Genomic DNA, 22,649 nt, shown 5'->3' on the forward strand with positions numbered 1-22,649 from the left:
TTCAAAAAATTCCCAAAAATGTAGAAAATGTGACATCAGAGGTTTCACTGTGAAAAGTTTTTTTTTTTTTTTTTCCCACATTTTCAGACTTTAAACCGGCTCAATTTTGACCTGCAGGACAACACAAGGGTTAAATCCATAAAGCTGTTCCACTTTTTTTCCACATTGCGCTGCACTTTTACTGCTTCTGTTTGGATGCTGAACTGTTCTGTAATCTCAGTGCAATGACAACAAGGTTTAATCTAATCTAATCAAACACTGTGTTTTTTATTTCTTCTATCTCCTTGTTTATATCAGAGCACAGAACAAAATCAATTCTTTACAATGAAACTGAAACAACTCATCTCATCGACAGGCAGCGAGAAAAGCGTCTGAATGAATGAAAAGTGTCTGATTGAATGAAAAGCGTCTGATTGAATGAAAAGCGTCACCATGATGACCTCTGACTGTCCTTTCTCTGTTTTCTTCAGCCTCTTGCACAGTGGTGCCGGCTGCTGCCCAAAGATGCTGCCAAGATGCCGGAGAGCGCGTGGAAGCTGGTCTTCTACACCATGTCGTGGTCCTACACCACCTACCTGCTCTTCTTCACCTCCTACTCCTTCTTCCACGACCCGCCCTCCGTCTTCTACAGTAAGAGCCTCAAAACAACAACGTTTAACCCTCTGAACTCCACCAGCTTCTGGGCACTTTTTCACACATTTTTACGAATTTTTTACTTCAGTTTAAAGTCCTGCACCTCTATGGAAACACAACAACCATGACTAGAAGTACAGGTGTTACCAGTACTAGAAAAAAAGGTGGTGACTCTACAAACTGTAGATATTTTACGACTCTTATTATTAGTTTCTGTTCTTCTGTAAATGCAGCCTGCAGTTCAATCCAAAAGTCCCTGAATTATCTTCATGTGACCGTCAGTCGTAGATGAATCAGTCATGGCTTTTTATTTGTGCCGAAGAACACAGAATTTTTTGTTTTTTACAGAATGTGGCTACTGCAAAAAGTTTAATTTTGACAAAATTTTAAATTTAGACATATAAAATATAGATATTTTAATGGACAATCGAAATTTTAACTCTCCTGTTGTCCTTCTCTATGGGCACCAAAAAATATTGTTTCCTAGAAAAATTAGATCCATCCATCCATCCATCCATCCATCCATCCATCCATCAGTAAAACTTGTTATATTTTCTTTAACAACATTCAGAAAAAAAAATCAACCAAAATGAGTTATTAGTGGCTTTTTAGTTGCACTGAGGAGAGTAAAATTATTAATTTTTTACAAAATCTGGTCATTGCAAATGGTTTGTTTTTGACACATTTTTAGAAGAGACGCGTAGAAGAAAGAGATTTTGATAAAAAAAAAAATCAGTTCGAAGTTGATTTAAAAGCTGAGAGAGACTGAATAATGAGAACAAACCTGTTTATTAGTGGTGCAGCTGAGCAGGTTTCTCACCTGAAGTCATTTTAATGTAATGGAACCAGGCAGATATTTATAGCGGTTCTTACAGGATTCACAGCCGGTGCTTCATGCATATTCTCAGCCTCTAATTGATCCCACGCTGACGTTCTTTCATGATTAGATGCAGTTGTTGACACAAAACCACCCACATTTATTCATTTATTTATTTAAATTCTGCCACAAAATGCATAAAAAATGATTCGCCTCTGGAGCCTCTCAAAGAAGAAAAAAAACTTGCTTCAAAGAACTTTTACTTTGAAATAAGTGAAAAAATCTGCCAACAGAAAATGTCCATGAAAAATGGCTTTTTAAGATTTCTTGAAATAAGATCTATTCAGAATATTGAGATCTTTAAATTAGCTGGAAGATTTATTTTAAGCTTTATTTTACCAGGATTGTCAAGCTCAGGTGTCTTAAAATAAGCCAGACATGCTAAAAAATAATAGTTTTTCACTCAAAAATAGATTTTTGCTTCCATGTGAGCTCCTAATTTCAGATGTATTAAACTTACTTTGAGTTATATTATCGCAGCACTTCTCTAGATTTAAGATCATCTTGTACTTGAAATAAGATGACAAAGATTAATTTAAGCATTTTTAGATATAATGTCTCCTCACAGTTAGCTAGAAATCCTAATGTTTAGTCGATTAGTAGTTAAAGTTTGAAATGTGGAAAAATATGTATTTTCACAGTGAAACTTCTGATGTCCACATTGTCAACATTTTGGGGAAATTTTTTAATGTTGTCAACAAAAAAAAAACGTTTCTGAAGAACATTCACAAAAAATTCAACCAAAGTCCAGTGAATTTCGCTGGATTTTTTTGTGAAGATTTTTACTCATTTTTAAAAAAAATATTTACAAGAATTTTCTGCCAAATTTGAGTAATTTTTTTAGGAAACTCTTAAGGAATTTTTTGAATTTTCTTCCTGAAGGTTTTGTAAATTTTCTGGAGTTTGGGGAAATTTTTTGCAGAATTTTTGGATTTTTTTTCAGACAAGGAAACAATATTTTTTGGTTCCTGTAAATGAGGACAACAGGAGGGTTACCTGAATCCATCTTTAATCAGGTGGGATGAGACATTCGGACTAAAAATAAGACAAATAGCCTCAGTAGGGTTTAGACTTTCTGCAGCTCTTCCATCAGACCTGGAGGTGTCTGGACTGCTGAGTGGAGCCTCCAAAGTCTGTCTGACAGCGCCGGGTTCATCTTTAATCGCCACTTCTCCTCTAATAGCCGTCAAACTGAGCGGCGTGGAGAGGCAGAGTGGTATGAGGAGGGAGGAGGAAGAAGCAGAAGAAGCGAGGCCGGGCTCTGAAGAGGCGAATAAAAAGTGCAGCAGAAAGCATCAGCTCAGGTTCCTCTGGCAGCTCCTCTGTTGTGATCCGGGCCTCCTCTCAATGTTTAATGACGGAAGGGCCGATCAATAAACATTACACGAGGCCCCAGCGTAACCTCATCTCACCGAGACAAACCACACTCCGACCTCGGAGGAGAAAGTTTCCGTCCAACATCCGATCACTTTGAGAGACGAGAGGCGGCTTCAGCTCGTCTGGTTCGCTTCAGGAAACCTGAAGCCCCATGGAAGTTACTGCGTTTAATTTAGATGTATTTATGTCGAGATATTCTTCGTCATCCCTCCTGTCGTCCTCATTTACAAGCACCAAAAAATATTGTTTCCTTGTCTGAAAAAAAAATCCAAACGTACACAAAAAAAATTCCCCAAATTTCTGAAAATTTGCAAAACCTTCAGGAAGAAAATTCCAAAAAGTTTCCCTTAGAAGTTTATTTTTAAAAAATCCCCCAAATTTGACAAGAAAATTCTCGTAAATATTTTCAAAAAATTGATCTTAAAAAAATTCTTCAAATTTTTTAAAGTGATCAAATATATATCAGCAAAACTGATTTTGGTAAATTGTTTTGTGAATGTTCTTAAAGAAAATATTAGAAATATTACTTTTATATATATATATAATTACTTTGGATATTTTTAGAATTTGGAAGATTTTTCTAATTTGTTGAAAATATTTACAAGAATTTTTTTACCAAATTTGGAAGATTTTTTTAAAATAAAACTTTTAAGGGAAACTTTTAAGGAATTATTGGAATTTTCTTCCTGAAAGTTTTCAGAAATTTGGGGAATTTTCTTGTTGAATTTTTGGATTTTATGAGGCAAGGAAATGATATTTTTTGGTGCCGATAATTGAACAACAGGAGAGTTAAACTCAATCAACAACGTGACGACGATCTAGAAAAGAAGGAACGTCTGAGTCTTATTCCTGCTGCCTCTAGAGCAGAAATAAACTCCAGTAAACCCGAGCCGTCCTTTTCAAACAGACCTCTTCTTTTCTCGAGACGCGTTTCAGGAACTGAGAAAGCCGAAAGCCGAAGCGCTAACAGAGATTTTCGGGTCACGAGGAGGCACAAAAAATAAGGAAAGAGACGAAAACAAACAAAAGCCAGAGTTTACACTGACGAGCAGAGAGCCTGAAGCAAACCGGTTACTTCTGTTCTACTGTGGGAAAAACTCAACGACAAGCAAGAAAACCGATAATAAAGCAGAAAAATGATACGATTACAATGAAAACCTGCATGAAAAGCATCTCAGAGGCTGCACAGCTCTCTAAATTCACTTAATGCAGGATTTCCATCTGTTTCTATCTGCTTCACATCTGGAGCATCAAAAACTCCCTTTAAAACTGAAACCGTCTGTGCAGGTGTCACAAATGTCGACAAATTCAAGACATTTTGGACAAATTCGAGGAATATGCACAATTTTGTGTAATTTTTGACATTTCTGTGACTTCGGACAACTTTCATGTAATTTTTTTTCCATTTTTTTATGGATAAACAAACACATTTGAGTTCGGTTAAGATCTGCCCCTGGATCAGTTTGACATCCATCCAAGTGTCGCAATCTAAAGAAAAGAAATGCAGATAAAATTCAAGACATTTTGGACAAACTTGAGGAGTTTTGGATTACTTTTCTGTGATTTTGGACTTTTTTTTTGGGAGCCATTTTCAACAGTTTTCCATTATTGTTGACAGTCTGGAAGTCATTCGGGACCGTTTTTCTGTGATTTTGGCGACTTTCCTGTCATTTTTAGCATTTTTTTGGATAGATAAAGAACACATTTGAGTTCTGTTTTGATCTGCACCTGGATCAGTTTTGCATCCATGAAGGCGCCACAGTCTGAGGCCAATAAATCAAACTGGAGCCGATCAGTTTGAGATTGATCGACTTGTCTTTAAATGTGACGTGTTGCTGCCACCTACAGACAAAACGTCACTGCATTTATCTGTGCTTCATGTTAATGTTAAATAAACTGCTGTTAAAACAAATACAGACAAAATAATGAGGCAGAATTATCCACAAACTCCATGCAGCAGCTTTGGTGAATTAAGGTAAAAATAATTAAATTAATGAAACTAACTATTAAATTATTGCACTGCTGATACAAATACCTTTTTCTTTGACCCAGAAATTCAGATAAAAATGCTTTATATGCGTGACATTAACTGCATATTCTCTTATCAAAGTGGAAATAATATGAAAAATAAAATAAATGAGTTAAATATATAAAGTGTTTTTCAATTTAGAAGTCATGAAAAAAATTAAACTGCTTTTAAGAATTCCATATTCTGCATGTTTACAAGTTCATAATGTTATTTTTGGTGTGTGTAAGAATACGTTTCCACGCTTTAATGTTCAAATAACAAATTATTTTCCTCAAATTGTGCATTTCTCTTCATTTTCTGTTAGAAAACTGTTTGTTTTAGCTCCTGTTTCTTTAAAAAAAGATCAAATAAAAACCACCTAAAACGCCCGGTGTGAGAAAGCAGCTCAACTTGTCATTAAAGTTTCTGGAAATCTGTTGTGTTTTGAAACAAACACATGAAAAAAAAGAGGACTAATTTAGTAAAGTTTGCAAATAAAATGCCTGATTGTAAGATAAGATGAGTGTAAACATGTCGGGATCATGAGTGAAAATAAAAGAACAGACTCTCAGTAGAATCCTTTCAGGAGGATTTAGTTTATTATATATATTATTATAGAGTTTCTATCAGTAAGAACACCTCTGGCGGCTCCACTTTGGATAATTTAACTCATTTATTATATTATTATTTAACAAACAACCAAACTGGATCTGATTTTCCTTCATCAGATGGGATCACTCGCTGCATTTCTCAGATTTATTTTTTGTGTTTTATTTTATTCTATTTCATCTTATTTTACCTGGTTTTATCGGATTTTATTTTCCTGATATGCTCTATTGTTGCTTTCTTTTAATCTGCTTTTATTTTTTTATTTTAATGTTTGCTTTTAACTGGAAACCACTTTGGTCACCATGAGTGATGGGGCGGCATGGCTCAGTGGGTAGAGTGGCCGTCTTGTAACTGGAAAGTTGCCGGTTTGATCCTCGGCCCGTCGTGCTCATGTCGAGGTGTCCCTGAGCAAGACACCGAACCCCTAACTGCTCCTGATGGGTTGTGGTTAGTGCCTTGCATGGCAGCTTCCGCCATCAATGGGTGAATGTGACGTATCATCATGTAAAGCGCTTTGGATAAAAGCGCTATATCAATACAACCATTTACCATGAGTGTTGTAAAGTGCTCTATAAATACATTTTTTAGTTTTAAACTCATAATCCCACCTGAGAATTAATCTGAGGCTCTCTTTGGGTCCTGAAAACTCCTGATTGGCATGTTTGACTAAATCATTCATACTGAAGTGATGAAACAGTGGATCTGAGTTTAAAGCTGTGACGACTTCAGTTTTCAGCTGGATGTTGTTTAGTGGACACACTGATGTTTCACATGTTCTCTCCTGCGTATAAACATGGATGTTTTTCAGATAATTTAAATGGGATGTTGTCCTTCCTGTGTCCCCTCAGACTGGAAGAGTGGTATGTCAGTGCCTGCAGACATCGCCATCGCCTACCTGATCCAGGGCAGCTTCTATGGCCACTCCATCTACGCCACCGTCTACATGGACGCCTGGAGGAAGGACTCTGCAGTGATGGTGGTTCATCACATCATCACGCTGGCGCTCATCAGCTTCTCCTACGCCTTCAGGTGTTTACTCACAAAACGTTCTCATCACATGAGCAGAAATGTGCATTTAACCCTCCTGTTGTCCTCATTTAGCCAAAAAATATTGTTTTCTTGTCTGAAAAAAATCCAGAACTTCAACAGAAAATTGCCGTTGTGTTCATTTTGTTTGTCGTTTTTGTCATTTAGCGGCTCTCTTTTCCTGTTCTGTGCTTCATTTTTCTTGTTTAGTGTGACGTTTTGATTGTTTTCTTTGGGACGGATTAGTCTCTTTGTGACATGAAACGATGATACATCCCATAATACTGATGCTCAAAAGTTGGTACAGATCAAAATGAGAGTTAGATTTCTTTTTTTGTGCTCATCTTTGTCCCTCTTCTGTCTGTCTTTGTGTCAGTTTTGTGTTGTTTTGTGTGAGTTGTTTTCTTGTTGTGGTCGTTTTGTTTGTTGTTTTTGTCATTTTGTGTCTCTGTTTTCCTGTTTTGTGCCTCGTTTTTCTTATTAAGGGACGTCTTTTTCTTGTTTTTCTTATTTTGTGTCTCATTTGTGTTGTTAGTGACGTATTGATTGTTTTACATGTCTTTGGGACAGTTTAGTCTCTTTATGACATGAAACTATGATACATCCCATAATACTGATGCTCAAAGATTTTTATGGGAAAAAGTGGATGTGAAACTGATCTGGTTGCAGTTTTTGAACAAATGTGTTTTTCATGTCATTTTCTGTTTTACTAATGAACTTATGAGACTCAGAAATGATGGAAAACTAAACTAGAAAGATGAAATTTCAACCCACGTCTGCACTTTAAGGGCCTGCAGCTCTAAAAATATTCATAGTATGAAAGTAAACCTTAAAGTTACTGTAGATAAAAATCAGCTGATTGTGAGGAGGAACTGATTGATTTTAAAATAAACTGACCCTTTTTGATAATCACAACAACACAGCTCAACTACAACGCAGTTTGTGTGATAAATTTTGCAAACGCAGCATCATTATGTGGCGCTTCCTGGATTATTGTTCTTCAAAAAATGCAGAACAGAAACTCACTGCTCTGGTTGAATATTCGCACCGAACGTCAACTTTTCAGCTTCGTTGCTGCAAAACAGAAGACAGGAGTTGTGTTTGTCACAGCTCAGCAAAAAGCAATCCCACGAAGCCACAAATTGCAAACGCAGTAATTTTCCTTTAAATAAATAAAAACAAAATGCACAGTAACTAAAAGAAATGATTGACAGCATCACATTTTACCTCCTGTACTGACAGCACAAAATAATATTTACAGTTAGTGTGTATTTTTTGGAAAGTTTTAGAGTTTTTGCTGGTTTGATGACTAGAAATAAGTAGAAACGTCTTCTGTTCCTCAGATACCACAACGTAGGGATCCTGGTGCTGTTTCTCCACGACATCAACGACATCCAGCTGGAGTTCACGAAGCTCAACGTCTACCTGAAGTCCAGAGGAGGAGGCTATTACCTGCTGAACGACATCCTGTCCAACACCGGCTCCGTCAGCTTCAGCATCACCTGGTGAGCTTCAACAAACACACCTCCATCATTTCTACCCCTGAAGGTACTGCAGATAAACAGACATGTATGATGGCCTCTTTGCAAGTTTTCTTGTTTAAATTTGTCTCTTTTTTCACAAGAATTTTCCCCGAACAAAGTCTCTTCTTTCATCTCTATATGTCATGTTTCTCCTTCATGTGTTCCTTCTGTTTCAGGTTCTGGTTCCGTCTCTACTGGTTCCCCCTCAAAGTCCTGTATGCCACCTGTGTGTCCAGCCTCCAGTCCGTCCCCAACATCCCCTTCTACTTCTTCTTCAACGCTCTGCTCTTCGCTCTGCTGCTCATGAACATCTACTGGTTCTTGGTGAGGAACAGAATCACACTTTTAGGGTTTTCACACACGAGGGCTTTGATGTGGTGTCTCATCAGCAGCACAATCTGACCTCATTCTCGTTTTTTATTTCCTTGGCAGTTTATCGTGGTTTTCGTGGTGAAGGTGCTGAAGATGAAGGAGGTGAATGACGTCCGGGAGTACGAGGACGAGGACAGCAGCAGGGCGTCGGGCGACAGGAAACCTCTGGCAGCGAACGAGGACGATGCTGGACATCACAACTCTGCCCAGGGGTGAGCAGCTCCTCCAGACAGGAACTAAAACCAGTCAGCTGTTGGCAGATTTTTACTAAAAATGTAGAATTATCTTTAAGTTGTAACCAGTTTGGCAGGAAAGTGATGTCCACTTGAACCTTTAGAACCTTAGAGCCCATTGAAACATGTTTAGTTTTTAAAATAAATCATCAAAATGACACCAATTATCAGCTAGAACTGTGAGAATTCAACATCCAGATGGTTCAGTACTGAGCATTACCTCTTTAATTAATTTGAATTTTATCACGCATCTATTATCCAATCACATCGGAGAGCCCATCTCCGCATAAGGTGGTGACGGCGTCATGACGTGAAGCACGGTGGTGGCAGCATCATGACGTGAAGCACGGTGGTGGCAGCATCATGATGTGAAGCACGGTGGAGGCAGCATCATGATGTGAAGCACGGTGGAGGCAGCATCATGACGTGAAGCACGGTGGAGGCAGCATCATGATGTGAAGCACAGTGGTGGCAGCATCATGATGTGAAGCACGGTGGAGGCAGCATCATGATGTGAAGCACAGTGGTGGCAGCATCATGATGTGAAGCACGGTGGTGGCGGCATCATGATGTGAAGCACGGTGGAGGCAGCATCATGATGTGAAGCACGGTGGAGGCAGCATCATGATGTGAAGCACGGTGGTGGCAGTATCATGATGTGAAGCACGGTGGAGGCGGCATCATGATGTGAAGCACGGTGGAGGCAGCATCATGATGTGAAGCACGGTGGTGGCAGCATCATGATGTGAAGCACGGTGGAGGCGGCATCATGATGTGAAGCACGGTGGTGGCGGCATCATGATGTGAAGCACGGTGGTGGCGGCATCATGATGTGAAGCACGGTGGAGGCAGCATCATGACGTGAAGCACGGTGGTGGCAGCATCATGATGTGAAGCACGGTGGTGGCAGCATCATGATGTGAAGCACGGTGGTGGCGGCATCATGATGTGAAGCACGGTGGAGGCGGCATCATGATGTGAAGCACGGTGGAGGCGGCATCATGATGTGAAGCACGGTGGAGGCAGCATCATGATGTGAAGCACGGTGGTGGCAGCATCATGATGTGAAGCACGGTGGTGGCGGCATCATGATGTGAAGCACGGTGGAGGCGGCATCATGATGTGAAGCACGGTGGAGGCAGCATCATGATGTGAAGCACGGTGGAGGCAGCATCATGATGTGAAGCACGGTGGTGGCAGCATCATGATGTGAAGCACGGTGGAGGCAGCATCATGATGTGAAGCACGGTGGAGGCAGCATCATGATGTGAAGCACGGTGGTGGCAGCATCGTGATGTCAAAGATGAAATAAAAATAAGCATTTCCTTTCACAATATGAAACAAAAACACTCGTAATAAGTGAAGCATTTCTTATATATTTTTAGCACAACCTGGCCAGTTTGAATACACATAAAGCTATAATGCTACTTTATTTTATAAACAATTCAAAATTAATGAACTCCAGTAAACGTCCTTTTCAAACAGACCTCTTCTTTTCTAGAGACGTGTTTCAGGAACTGAGAAAGCCGAAAGCCGAAGCGCTAACAGAGATTTCCGGGTCACGAGGAGGCACAAAAAATAAGGAAAGAGACGAAAACAAACAAAAGCCAGAGTTTACACTGACGAGCAGAGAGCCTGAAGCAAACCGGTTACTTCTGTTCTACTGTGGGAAAAACTCAACGACAAGCAAGAAAACCGATAATAAAGCAGAAAAATGATACGATTACAATGAAAACCTGCATGAAAAACGTCTGAGAGGCTGCACAACTCTCGAAATTGATGATGTGAAGCACGGTGGCGGCAGCATCATGACGTGAAGCATAAAATAAAAATAAGCATTTCCTTTCACAATATGAAACAAAAACACTCGTAATAAGTGAAGCATTTCTTACATATTTTTAGCACAACCTAGTCAGTTTGAATACACGTAAAGCTATAATGCTACATTATTTTATAAACAATTCAAAATTAAAACAGAGTTTTACTTCTTTTCATAAAAATGTGCTTTTCTAGTCGCTCATGTCTGGAGGAACCTTCAGGAACGATCAGTTCTGCACATTTCACTGATAATTATTCAGTCTGAACAATCGCTGCTTCACTCTGAATAATTTGCTGCTTCTATTACTCAGATTTACCAGCAGGCCTTTGTTTGCTGCAGTTTGGGTCCATGTGGAAACCTTTTATTCATATTCTCATTTATCTTCTTACTTTTATATTTAATACCTGTTTTTATTTTTAGTAGTGCTTTCATGCAGACTTTCTTTTTCATTTTATTTCCGTTTGATGTATTATATTTATTATGATCCCATTAGTTAACCGTACTGCCACCTAAATGTACAATATGTTAGAATATGACCTCAAAAACATTAAATTAGAATTTAAATTTAATGAGTCTCTATTTCGATAACAACCTTAGCGATTTGAGTAATTTTTAGATGAAAAAAATGTCAAAAACCTCTGATTCCAGCTTCTTATATTTGGATATTTTCTAGTTTCTCTTCTGTGACAGTAAACTGAATATTTTGGTGATGGACAAAATGTTTGTCATCTTGAGCTTTGGAAAACACGTTTTTTAATTTTTTTGGACAGTTTATTGACCAAATACCCGATTCATAATTTAAACCACACGGCCAAAACATTTCTTGGTTTCACTTGAATTTTTTAATGTAAACCTGATAGGCGGGTTCAAAAACGAGACAAGCTGCTGTTTTATTAACAACCGGCCTTTAAACAGATATTTTTGCTGTTTTGTCATCGTGCTGGTTAAATAATTGAGTCATCGTAGTGCTGAAAGACTGAACTGAGTCACACAAGTCGTTTCTTTTGCTCTGCGGAGCATTTTTTTGTTCTTCTGTTTCACAATCCAGCGGTCATTCAGGAAAACGCTCCGTTGACTAAAACTAAAGTTCAGCCGTTCGTTCTCGTCTGTTTTTATCTGACTCCCTGCCATGTGCGTCCAAATCAGCGCTGCAGTTTGACCACTGGACCAGTAATGAACTCTGGAGGTGTGATAACCGAGGCAGGTGGAGCTGTGGATGTGATTGTGGTTATCTGTTCAGCCTTGAGAACCTCCGATTGCCTCCATCGCCTCACACCGACAAAATAGGGCCGGCCTGAATAGTGGTTTCTGGTCTCCAAATATTCGGGCCCTATTAAAGACGAATATCTGAATATTTGTTCCGCCCCATAACGTCCGACCGGGGGGTTTGTGGCGGAGAGGCGGAGACGGCCCGAATATTCGGATCCGTTCGTCTCCCGGATCCAAATTCTGCCTTCGTTTTGTCTTCAGTTAAACTGAAGAATTCCCAAACAGCGGAGGTCTTCAGCATCTTGTCTTGTGTTTATGCAATGAAGTGAAGCGTGACGTCAGAGTCTGCAGCAACCCGGACATTAGAGTGGTGGTAAGAAACAGGAATGGAGGAGCCGAGATGAGCCGAACACGACGGGATGAGCCGAAGTGGGCCGAAGGCGAAGGGAAGAGACGAGCTCCGAATATTTTCGTCTGGGGGAGAAGGGGTGATCACATAGACATATGTGTATATGTTTATGTGATCACACGACGGGATGAGCCGATGTGAGTCGATATGAGCCAAAAAAAGAGTCGATATGAGCCAAAGGTGGAGGGAAGACAGTAACGCCGCATATCCTTTCCGCCCAGTAACGTCCGACGGGGGGATATTCTGATACCAAAATTAATATCCGGATACCGCCGTAGCGAACAAATATTCGGATATTCAGATATTCGGATCCAGCCCTACGACAAAATCTACAAAATCTACGATTTGTCCGATTTCTTGTAGATTTTATCCAAAGCGACGCACATCAGAGAGGAGATACACCAAAACATCTTAGAATAATTCAAAACATACAATAAATTATGTTTGAAAATATGGTTTATTGAGACTAAAAATGTAAAAATGTACACTAAATGGCCAAAACATGTCTTAATTTTTCAATCAATACAAAGCTGTGTAAATTCATATATTTGTTGTTTTCCTTCATAAAGTCGACACAGCAGACCTTTAAAATTAGTCTTTTTGCTCAGATTTGATCATAGAAAAGAGAAAAGAGGCCTTCAGTAGTTTGAATTTATTCATAATGAGTAAATATTTGCATTATTTTCTAACTAAAAATGTCCAAATTTGTACTGGATGACCCAAACATTTCCTGATTTTCTTGCTGTTTCTCTGCAGGAAGCACGTGCAGAACGGCGTCGCCAAGGAGAAGCATCTATAACCGGCTCTCCGGCGCCACCGCCTGGCTCCAGGAAGCGACGACGAGACGCCAGAAAAAACCCTCAGCCGGAGGGGACGAGCGTCAAAACAGAAACAGAAATGAAGGTGGAAGAAAAAAGAAAAAACAAAACAAAAAAAAACCAACTTAGGGTGCGATGAGTTTTTATTCTTTGGGTTTTAGAACATTTTCATTTCATCGCTGTCGGTTTTGTTTTCTCCTTAGAGCACTGTGAATGTTCTCTCAGCTGTCTTACCGTCGTTTAACTTCACCTTTGATAGATTCAGTAGAAAAACAAACCGGTCGGGCTGCGTGCAGAAGAAGCGTCAGGAAGGAAAGCACTTCAGTAGATCTGTAGGTTCCTGATCGACAAGCAACATGCTCCAAAAGTCCGTCCGCAAGTCCGTCCATCCGTCTGGAGGGGAGGCCTTCCTGGCTGCTTCACCTTATGTACGGATTCCACTGCAGTGGTGGCGTCTGCACAGCTGCATCCATTAGTTTGAATAGAAAGGCAGGTGTGTGTGAGTGTGTGTGTGGAGAAAACATGGATGTAGCCGAGACTTTTAAAAGATTCAAAAAACAAACAAAAAAAAGTTAGTTTCACGACATTTCAACTCTCAGTTTGTCTCTTTGTACCGATGATCAAAAAGGCATTGGGAATCTCCTCTTTGACATTCCTGTATGGAATTATTTTAGGTTTTTGTTGTTTTTTTGTGTTGCAAAGCGTCTGTCGCTGCACATGAAGGCGTACGAGCTGATTGCTGGTTTAATGACAGCAAATAGCTTTGAATTGATTGACCGGGTTTTGTTGTTTTATTTTTTTAAACGCTCCACGAGTTGATTCTCCTCGGTGGTGAAATAGCCCCAGAGTGTAAAGACTTAAAAAACAGAATAAAAAATCTGTATGATTAATAGAAAAAAAAACATTATGTATGCACACATTATGGTATTCAGGAATGCATGATGTCGGAATGATTCAGGAAATTATGCTATGAAATCCTCTAGCTATGTAATCATCTTTATTAAAACTCATGCTGAACGTTTTCCGAGCAGCGGCAAACGCGAGGGAATTGGCACGGGACTCGTTCGAAGTCGGGTTTTGAGGGAAGCTGCACTGTCTGTCCAAAAAAAAGAAAAAAAAGTCACACACGAAAGTTTCATTGGACCAACTTTTAGCTCTGAGGACGACACTCATTCAGTAAGCTTCTGCAAAGTCACAGCAGAGTTGGATTCATTTCCTACCGAGATCTTCTATTGACGAAAGATCCTCAGTGGTTCTGAGGTCTGGACTCTGTGGAGGACAGTCCATCTCCTGCTCCCTGATCCACTCATTCTTAATGTGAGCTCCATGAATCCTGGCATCGTCATCTTGGAACATGAAGAAAACCTCCACTGATGGAAAGACCTGGTCCTTCAGTATGTTCAGGTATCAGCTGACCTCATTCTTTGGGAACAAAACGTTGGTGAACCTGACCAACCCCAGATCAGAACCCTAACCCCCAGTAGTCATGATGAGGGCATCACTTCATCTGCCTCTCTTCTTACCCTGATGCCCCCATCACTCTGGAACAATCTGGACTCATCAGACCACATGACCTTCTTCCATTGTTCCAGGGTCTTTATGCTACCTAAGAAACTGAAGCCTTTTCTTCTGATCATCCTCACTGATCAGTGGTTTTCTTAGAGCTACAGCTGTTTAGTCCCAATCCATGTGGAAATGTTCTTACTTTCACTATTAAACAGCTGTGAGTTCTACTGTTGGTTTCCAACCGTCATCTAAGAGTTTGTTCCTGAAGATGATGGTTCTCCACTATCTTTCAGGTTCTAATGATGCGTTGGACGGTTCTTTACCAGATTCTAGTCGTTTCAACTCCTTAGCTGTTTTCTTTGCTTGATGCAGGCCAATAATTTGACCCTTTTGAGATGATTAACATCCTTTATGACCACAGGACATGTCTTCCAACATTTAAGAAATGAGAAGCTCCTCACTGCATCCTCTAGGGTTAAAGAAGTAATTATCCAATGGAAGCTCTTACCTTACTTTTTTCTTTTTTTTTGGATGGGCAGTGTATTTGTGTGATCTGAACATTAAATTGCACTTTGAAGGGAGTTCTTTCACTCGTTTCCTGCTGGTTTTCTTCGTGTTCGTGAAAACAGCTGCTGCTCCCATTTCAAAATAAGGGATATTCTTCTTGTTTTCCACCTCTTCGATCAAATTCAAGCTCGTTTGTTTGGATGAACAGCAGGCTTGTGCCGCTGGAGCAGGCTGCAGATGTTGTCTGTCCGTAGGAGTTTTTTCATTTTTGTCTTCCACAGTCCCAACGCTAAGGGAGGGAAGGAGCTAAAACTATTAAATTTACTATTATTGTCGTAGTTCAGGTTTTATTTTTTGGAATTGCTGCTGTTATTTTTTTTCCTGTGAGAGCACTGTTTGTATTCCAGATGTGTTGTCGTTTCTCTGCTGTGTGTGAGTCAGTGACAGTCTGCGGATGTTTCCAGGGACCAGGGAGAGTCTCTTTTACGCAACATCTGGATTCTCTTCCTCCAAATCTGAATGCTGGCTCGCGCTCAGTTTACTGTAGTCGTTGCACATCTGTACTGTAAGCAGCGGGACGAAGCGTCGCTGTCCTTCCTGTTCGACTGTGAGACGACCTTACTCAGAGTTTGCTGATGTTTTTATTTTGTTAAACGGCGACAGAAGTAAATAAAAATCTGAATGGAGGGTTGAAGTTTGCCGTTAAAAACCCACAAAGATCTGAATCCGGATTCGATGCAACTCGTCTCTAAAGTCCGACACGGTACTGAAAGGTCCAGATGTGTTGAACCAGATGTGGAGGAGTGGCCACATCTGGGGGTGAGCAACATGAGGAGGTAGAGATTCTGTCATTTGGATTTTTGTTTCTCATCAATTAGAAAGAAATCACGTCCAATTTCTCCAAGTTTAAACTAAACTTTACTCTCCTGTGCACCATTGGAGCTAAGTAAGATGACCTTTAAGGTTCCAGGAGATAAGACAAACACACTTCATTGACTTTTAGTGAAACTGAAATACAGATTTGGGGGTAATTATTGGACCACCTGCTGTTTTCTCTCACAAAACAGACCTTCTGCATTGATATTTTTGCTAGAATTTTACCATAGTGGTTAAACAATTGCAGCATTTTCTAAAAGACAAGAAAAAAATCTGATAATTCAAAATATGCAATAAATTGTTTAAAAATATGATTAATTAAACTTAGATGTAAAAATTCACATTCGTTGGCTGAAACCATTTCTTAAGTCACTATTTTGTGTATAAATGAAAAATTGGTCGATAATCTAAATAAATTATCAGAATTATGAGGTCGGCCACCTTTAACGAAGAGAAATGCAACTTTAAATAGGAAACTTGCTGTTTTTTCACCAATAACCACCAAGAAAAAGGCAGAAAAGTGAGCTCACAGTGATCTGATCATTATTTCCAAAGCTGCAGACTCTCATTCATGTTGCTCACCTCTGATTACGACCTAGAACTGACAAACATTACCTGAGATGAAACGAAAAACGTATTTAGAACGTCTTGTTTCTGTCCAGAGTGGGCCGATTCTTACAGTCGAGGTCGCCTCCGTGTTTCAGTACGTTAAATAAGTTAGTGACCGACGTCGGTCAGAGCAGGACCACTTTAGTGCAAATTTAAATCCAGCTGTGGAGGATTTAGCTGTAAATGTTTGGTGTCTGTTTGCAAACTGAGCAGTGAAGCGGCCTGACTGACAGGGCTGTACAGGTTTAGTGTTAACGGCTCGATCCACGGAAAAATCTACCAAATCTGAGAAAAATATCCCACCAGACCTCCTCACAATCAGCTGATTTATCGTCTGCAGTGATTTGAAATGAAGTCAGGCAAAGTTTTCCCTTCTTACTGTGAATTATTTTAGAACTACAGGTCCTTGAAGCACACATAAGGGGGTTGAAATTTCATCTTTTTAGTTTTATTTTCCATCATTTCTGAACCTCAAAGATTTATCAGACACGTTTGAGTTCTGTTAAAAACTGCAACTAGATCAGTTTTAAATCCACTTCCAGGTGTCACAATCTGGAGACAATCTGATTTTAAAGCATCTTTGAGCATCAATATTATGGGATGTATCATGGTTTCATGTCACAAAGAGACTAAACTGTCCCAAAGACATGTAAAACAACCCTAACCCAGGACAAATGAGACATAAAACACCAAAATCAGACACAATACGAGAAACAATTGACAAAAAATGTCCTTAAACAAGAAAAACAAGGCACAAAACAAGACAAATGAGACACTGAATACAAAAAACAGACACAAAACAAGAAAAATTAGACAAAAAATGTCCTGAAATAAGTAAAATGAGGCATAAAACAGGAAATGAGAGATGCAAAATGACAAAAACGACCAACAAATGACCACAACGAGAAAAAACTGTGCCAAAGACACAAAAAAACAACACAAAAATGATTAAAGAAATGACAGAACAGGGACAAAGATGAGCACAAAAAACAACAAAACCAGACAGAAACAGAAACCCAAATCTCATTTTTGTCTTTTTTTTTTATCTACATGTGATACCAGAATCATCTTCTAGACACGATTCATTTACTCTTATGAGCTGGTCTGACAGTTGAAAAATATTAAATAGGATTCCAAGAACGTGATTTAACACAAAATGCTGGAAGAAAATGATTAAAATGTAAATTTCAACCCACCTCTATGTACTTTAAGGGCCTGTAACTTTGAAAAAATTCATAGTATTAAGGTAAAACCTTATTAAATATACTAAAGTTATTGTAGAGAGAAAATCAGCTGATTGTGAGGAGGTCCTCTGGGAGGAACTGATTGATTTCCATGGAATCGACATCTCGACTCTGGCTGAAACACTCCCCATTTGTGTAAATTAAAACTAATCTAAGGGTGGTGATGAAGTGAGCCGTTGTTGGCGGGTTTATGAGTCCAGCAGCAACGTTATTTATGTGGAAATAATCACAGTTGTTATTATAATATATTTAATTTTGGCTCCCGGAGTGACTGTAAATTAAAAAATAATGAAAATGAAGGAAAATTCCCAAACTGAGTGGCAGTGAAGTGTCGTTTTGGTCGAGCTGAAGGTTTTTCAACTCGACCAAATCGTCACTGGAAGCTTCGATTGTGCCAAAAATGTCCACCAAACGACGAGGCGAGTGTTTGTGAGAGCTGGAAAAGAGCGAAGAGTCGAGTGTGACGGGCAGAAAAAGCCCCGCAGGTATTTCTGATACATTGCACTGTAATTTATTAGTATTATTTTTATTATTCAGTAGTAGCTCAGAATTTTAAAGAAAAAAGGGAGAATTTTGGGGGAATTTTTATGACTGAAGGATCATGAAGGAAATAATAAATCTGTTAATTTAAAGTGTATTTTGCTGATATTTTGGACCATTGGTACACACTGTAACAAATTAGCCCACATATGTGTTTTTGAATTTGACCACTTTCTAAACCAACATGACTACTTGATGAAGACACGGAACTTTTTGCTCTTTTTGTAATACAATTTTAATACCATTCAGCCAATGTTATCGTTTCATTTTTTTCTCATAAAATAAAACATGTCAGTAAACAAACCATGTGCTCGTCTGCTTTTCTTTTCCTTCTCATTTATTTTATTTTAAATCACGGAGAGTTCAGTACATTTCAGTGGTTAAAAAGTTTAAACAAACTGGCAGTGTCATGGACAAACCCGTTCTGTACGACCACAGGTGGGCTTTTTTTGATTATTTTTTGATTGATTTTGTTTTGTCGTCCAAAAAAGGTCGTAGTATAGCATGTCGTCCAAAAAACGTCGTAGTATAGCATGTCATCCAAAAAAAGGTCATAGTATAGCATGTCGTCTAAAAAACGTCGTAGTATAGCATGTCGTCCAAAAAACGTCGTAGTATAGCATGTTGTCCACTAAAGGTCGTAGTATAGCATGTCGTCCAAAAAACGTCGTAGTATAGCATGTCGTCCAAAAAACGTCAAAGTATAGCATGTCGTCCGAAAAAAGTCGTAGTATAGCATGTCGTCCAAAAAACGTCGTAGTATAGCATGTCGTCCAAAAAACGTCGAAGTATAGCATGTCGTCCAAAAAAGGTCGTAGTATAGCATGTCGTCCAAAAAACGTCGAAGTATAGCATGTCGTCCAAAAAAGGTCGTAGTATAGCATGTCGTCCAAAAAAGGTCGTAGTATAGCATGTCGTTCAAAAAACGTCAAAGTATAGCATGTCATCCAAAAACGTCAAAGTATAGCATGTCGTCCAAAAAAACGTCGTAGTATAGCATGTCGTCCAAAAAACGTCGTAGTATAGCATGTCGTCCAAAAAAACGTCGTAGTATAGCATGTCGTCCAAAAAACGTCGTATTATAGCATGTCGTCCAAAAAAGGTCATAGTATAGCATGTCGTCCAAAAAAACGTCGTATTATAGCATGTCGTCCAAAAAACGTCGTAGTATAGCATGTCGTCCACTAAAGGTCGTAGTATAGCATGTCGTCCAAAAAAACGTCGTAGTATAGCATGTCGTCCACTAAAGGTTGTAGAATAGCAAGTCGTCCAAAAAACGTCGTAGTATAGCATGTCGTCCAAAAAACGTCGTAGTATAGCATGTCGTCCACTAAAGGTCGTAGTATAGCATGTCGTCCAAAAAACGACGTAGTATAGCATGTCGTCCAAAAAAGGTCGTAGTATAGCATGTCGTCCAAAAAACGTCGTATTATAGCATGTCGTCCAAAAAAGGTCATAGTATAGCATGTCGTCCAAAAAACGTCGTAGTATAGCATGTCGTCCAAAAAACGTCGTATTATAGCATGTCGTCCAAAAAACGTCGTAGTATAGCATGTCATCCAAAAAATGTCGTAGTATAGCATGTCGTCCAAAAAAGGTCGTAGTATAGCATGTCGTCCAAAAAAGGTCGTAGTATAGCATGTCGTCCAAAAAACGTCGTAGTATAGCATGTCGTTCAAAAAATGTCGTAGTATAGCATGTCGTCCAAAAAAGGTCGTAGTATAGCATGTCGTCCACTAAAGGTCGTAGTATAGCATGTCGTCCAAAAAACGACGTAGTATAGCATGTCGTCCAAAAAAGGTCGTAGTATAGCATGTCGTCCAAAAAACGTCGTATTATAGCATGTCGTCCAAAAAAGGTCATAGTATAGCATGTCGTCCAAAAAACGTCGTAGTATAGCATGTCGTCCAAAAAACGTCGTATTATAGCATGTCGTCCAAAAAACGTCGTAGTATAGCATGTCATCCAAAAAATGTCGTAGTATAGCATGTCGTCCAAAAAAGGTCGTAGTATAGCATGTCGTCCAAAAAAGGTCGTAGTATAGCATGTCGTCCAAAAAACGTCGTAGTATAGCATGTCGTTCAAAAAAGGTCGTAGTATAGCATGTCGTTCAAAAAACGTCAAAGTATAGCATGTCGTCCAAAAAAACGTCGTAGTATAGCATGTCGTCCAAAAAAACGTCGTAGTATAGCATGTCGTCCAAAAAACGTCGTAGTATAGCGTGTCATCCAAAAAACGTCGTAGTATAGCGTGTCGTCCAAAAAACGTCGAAGTATAGCATGTCGTCCAAAAAAGGTCGTAGTACAGCATGTCGTCCAAAAAACGACGTAGTATAGCATGTCGTCCAAAAAACGTCGTACTATAGCATGTCGTCCAAAAAACGTCGTAGTGTAGCATGTCGTCCAAAAAAACGTCGTATTATAGCATGTCGTCCAAAAAACGTCGTAGTATAGCATGTCGTCCACTAAAGGTCGTAGTATAGCATGTCGTCCAAAAAAACGTCGTAGTATAGCTTGTCGTCCACTAAAGGTTGCAGAATAGCAAGTCGTCCAAAAAACGTCGTAGTATAGCATGTCGTCCAAAAAACGTCGTAGTATAGCATGTCGTCCAAAAAACGTCGTAGTATAGCATGTCGTCCACTAAAGGTTGTAGAATACCAAGTCGTCCAAAAAACGTCGTAGTATAGCATGTCGTCCACTAAAGGTCGTAGTATAGCATGTCGTCCAAAAAATGTCGTAGTATAGCATGTCGTCCAAAAAAACGTCGTATTATAGCATGTCGTCCAAAAAACGTCGTAGTATAGCATGTCGTCCACTAAAGGTCGTAGTATAGCATGTCGTCCAAAAAAACGTCGTAGTATAGCTTGTCGTCCACTAAAGGTCGTAGAATAGCATGTCGTCCAAAAAACGTCGTAGTATAGCATGTCGTCCAAAAAAGGTCGTAGTATAGCATGTCGTCCAAAAAACGTCGTAGTATAGCATGTCGTCCAAAAAAACGTCGTAGTATAGCATGTCGTCCAAAAAAGGTCGTAGTATAGCATGTCGTCCAAAAAACGTCGTAGTATAGCATGTCGTCCAAAAAAGGTCGTAGTATAGCATGTCGTCCAAAAAACGTCAAAGTATAGCATGTCGTCCAAAAAAACGTCGTAGTATAGCATGTCGTCCAAAAAACGTCGTAGTATAGCATGTCGTCCAAAAAACGTCGTAGTATAGCATGTCGTCCAAAAAACGTCGTAGTATAGCATGTCGTCCAAAAAAACGTCGTATTATAGCATGTCGTCCAAAAAACGTCGTAGTATAGCATGTCGTCCACTAAAGGTCGTAGTATAGCATGTCGTCCACTAAAGGTTGTAGAATAGCAAGTCGTCCAAAAAACGTCGTAGTATAGCATGTCATCCAAAAAACGTCGTAGTATAGCGTGTCGTCCAAAAAACGTCGAAGTATAGCATGTCGTCCAAAAAAGGTCGTAGTACAGCATGTCGTTCAAAAAACGTCAAAGTATAGCGTGTCGTCCAAAAAACGTCGTAGTATAGCATGTCGTCCAAAAAAGGTCGTAGTATCGCATGTCGTCCAAAAAAACGTCGTATTATAGCATGTCGTCCAAAAAACGTCGTAGTATAGCATGTCGTCCACTAAAGGTCGTAGTATAGCTTGTCGTCCACTAAAGGTTGTAGAATAGCAAGTCGTCCAAAAAACGTCGTAGTATAGCATGTCGTCCAAAAAACGTTGTAGTATAGCATGTCGTCCACTAAAGGTCGTAGTATAGCATGTCGTCCAAAAAACGACGTAGTATAGCATGTCGTCCAAAAAAGGTCGTAGTATAGCATGTCGTCCAAAAAAGGTCGTAGTATAGCATGTCGTCCAAAAAACTTCGTAGTATAGCATGTCGTCCACTAAAGGTCGTAGTATAGCATGTCGTCCAAAAAACGTCGTATTATAGCATGTCGTCCACTAAAGGTCGTAGTATAGCATGTTGTCCAAAAAAGGTCGTAGTATAGCATGTCGTCCAAAAAACGACGTAGTATAGCATGTCGTCCAAAAAAGGTCGTAGTATAGCATGTTGTCCAAAAAACTTCGTAGTATAGCATGTCGTCCACTAAAGGTCGTAGTATAGCATGTCGTCCAAAAAACGACGTAGTATAGCATGTCGTCCAAAAAACGTCAGAGTTTAGCCTTTGGTCCACAAAATGTTGTTCTGTCCCGGCTGTCTGAAGTAGGTGAGGAGCAACACAAAAACAGTCCAAACATTGGTTTCCAGAGGGTCAGACGAGTATTTATTTGAAAGAGTAAGTTTACAACAACACAATATGTGAGGGGGTTAAAAACAAATGGGTGTTAGTAAAATAAAAAAAAATCAACAGAACTAAAAGTGAACTTCACATTGACATTGATGGACATTCCAACCAGGAACAAAGGAAAAGATCATCAGTACGAAAAAAAACTCGTTTCTGTTCA

At 39.4% G+C, this 22,649-nt stretch overlaps 1 protein-coding gene across 1 annotated transcript in view; it reads left to right on the plus strand.

The window, feature by feature from the left end:
* cers1 (ceramide synthase 1) overlaps positions 1-18,498 on the plus strand; it is a 54,073-nt gene extending 35,575 nt beyond the window's left edge. The window contains exons 2-7 of the mRNA XM_022216448.2: positions 471-630; positions 6,353-6,533; positions 7,874-8,035; positions 8,230-8,377; positions 8,486-8,637; positions 12,852-18,498. Coding sequence (XP_022072140.1) covers positions 471-630; positions 6,353-6,533; positions 7,874-8,035; positions 8,230-8,377; positions 8,486-8,637; positions 12,852-12,894 — 846 coding nt within the window. The 3' untranslated portion in view covers positions 12,895-18,498. The remainder of the gene's footprint in view (positions 1-470; positions 631-6,352; positions 6,534-7,873; positions 8,036-8,229; positions 8,378-8,485; positions 8,638-12,851) is intronic.
* The last annotated feature ends 4,151 nt before the right edge of the window (positions 18,499-22,649 follow it).

Source organism: Acanthochromis polyacanthus, chromosome 4, assembly GCF_021347895.1.
Source record: "Acanthochromis polyacanthus isolate Apoly-LR-REF ecotype Palm Island chromosome 4, KAUST_Apoly_ChrSc, whole genome shotgun sequence".
Lineage (NCBI taxonomy): Eukaryota > Metazoa > Chordata > Actinopteri > Pomacentridae > Acanthochromis > Acanthochromis polyacanthus.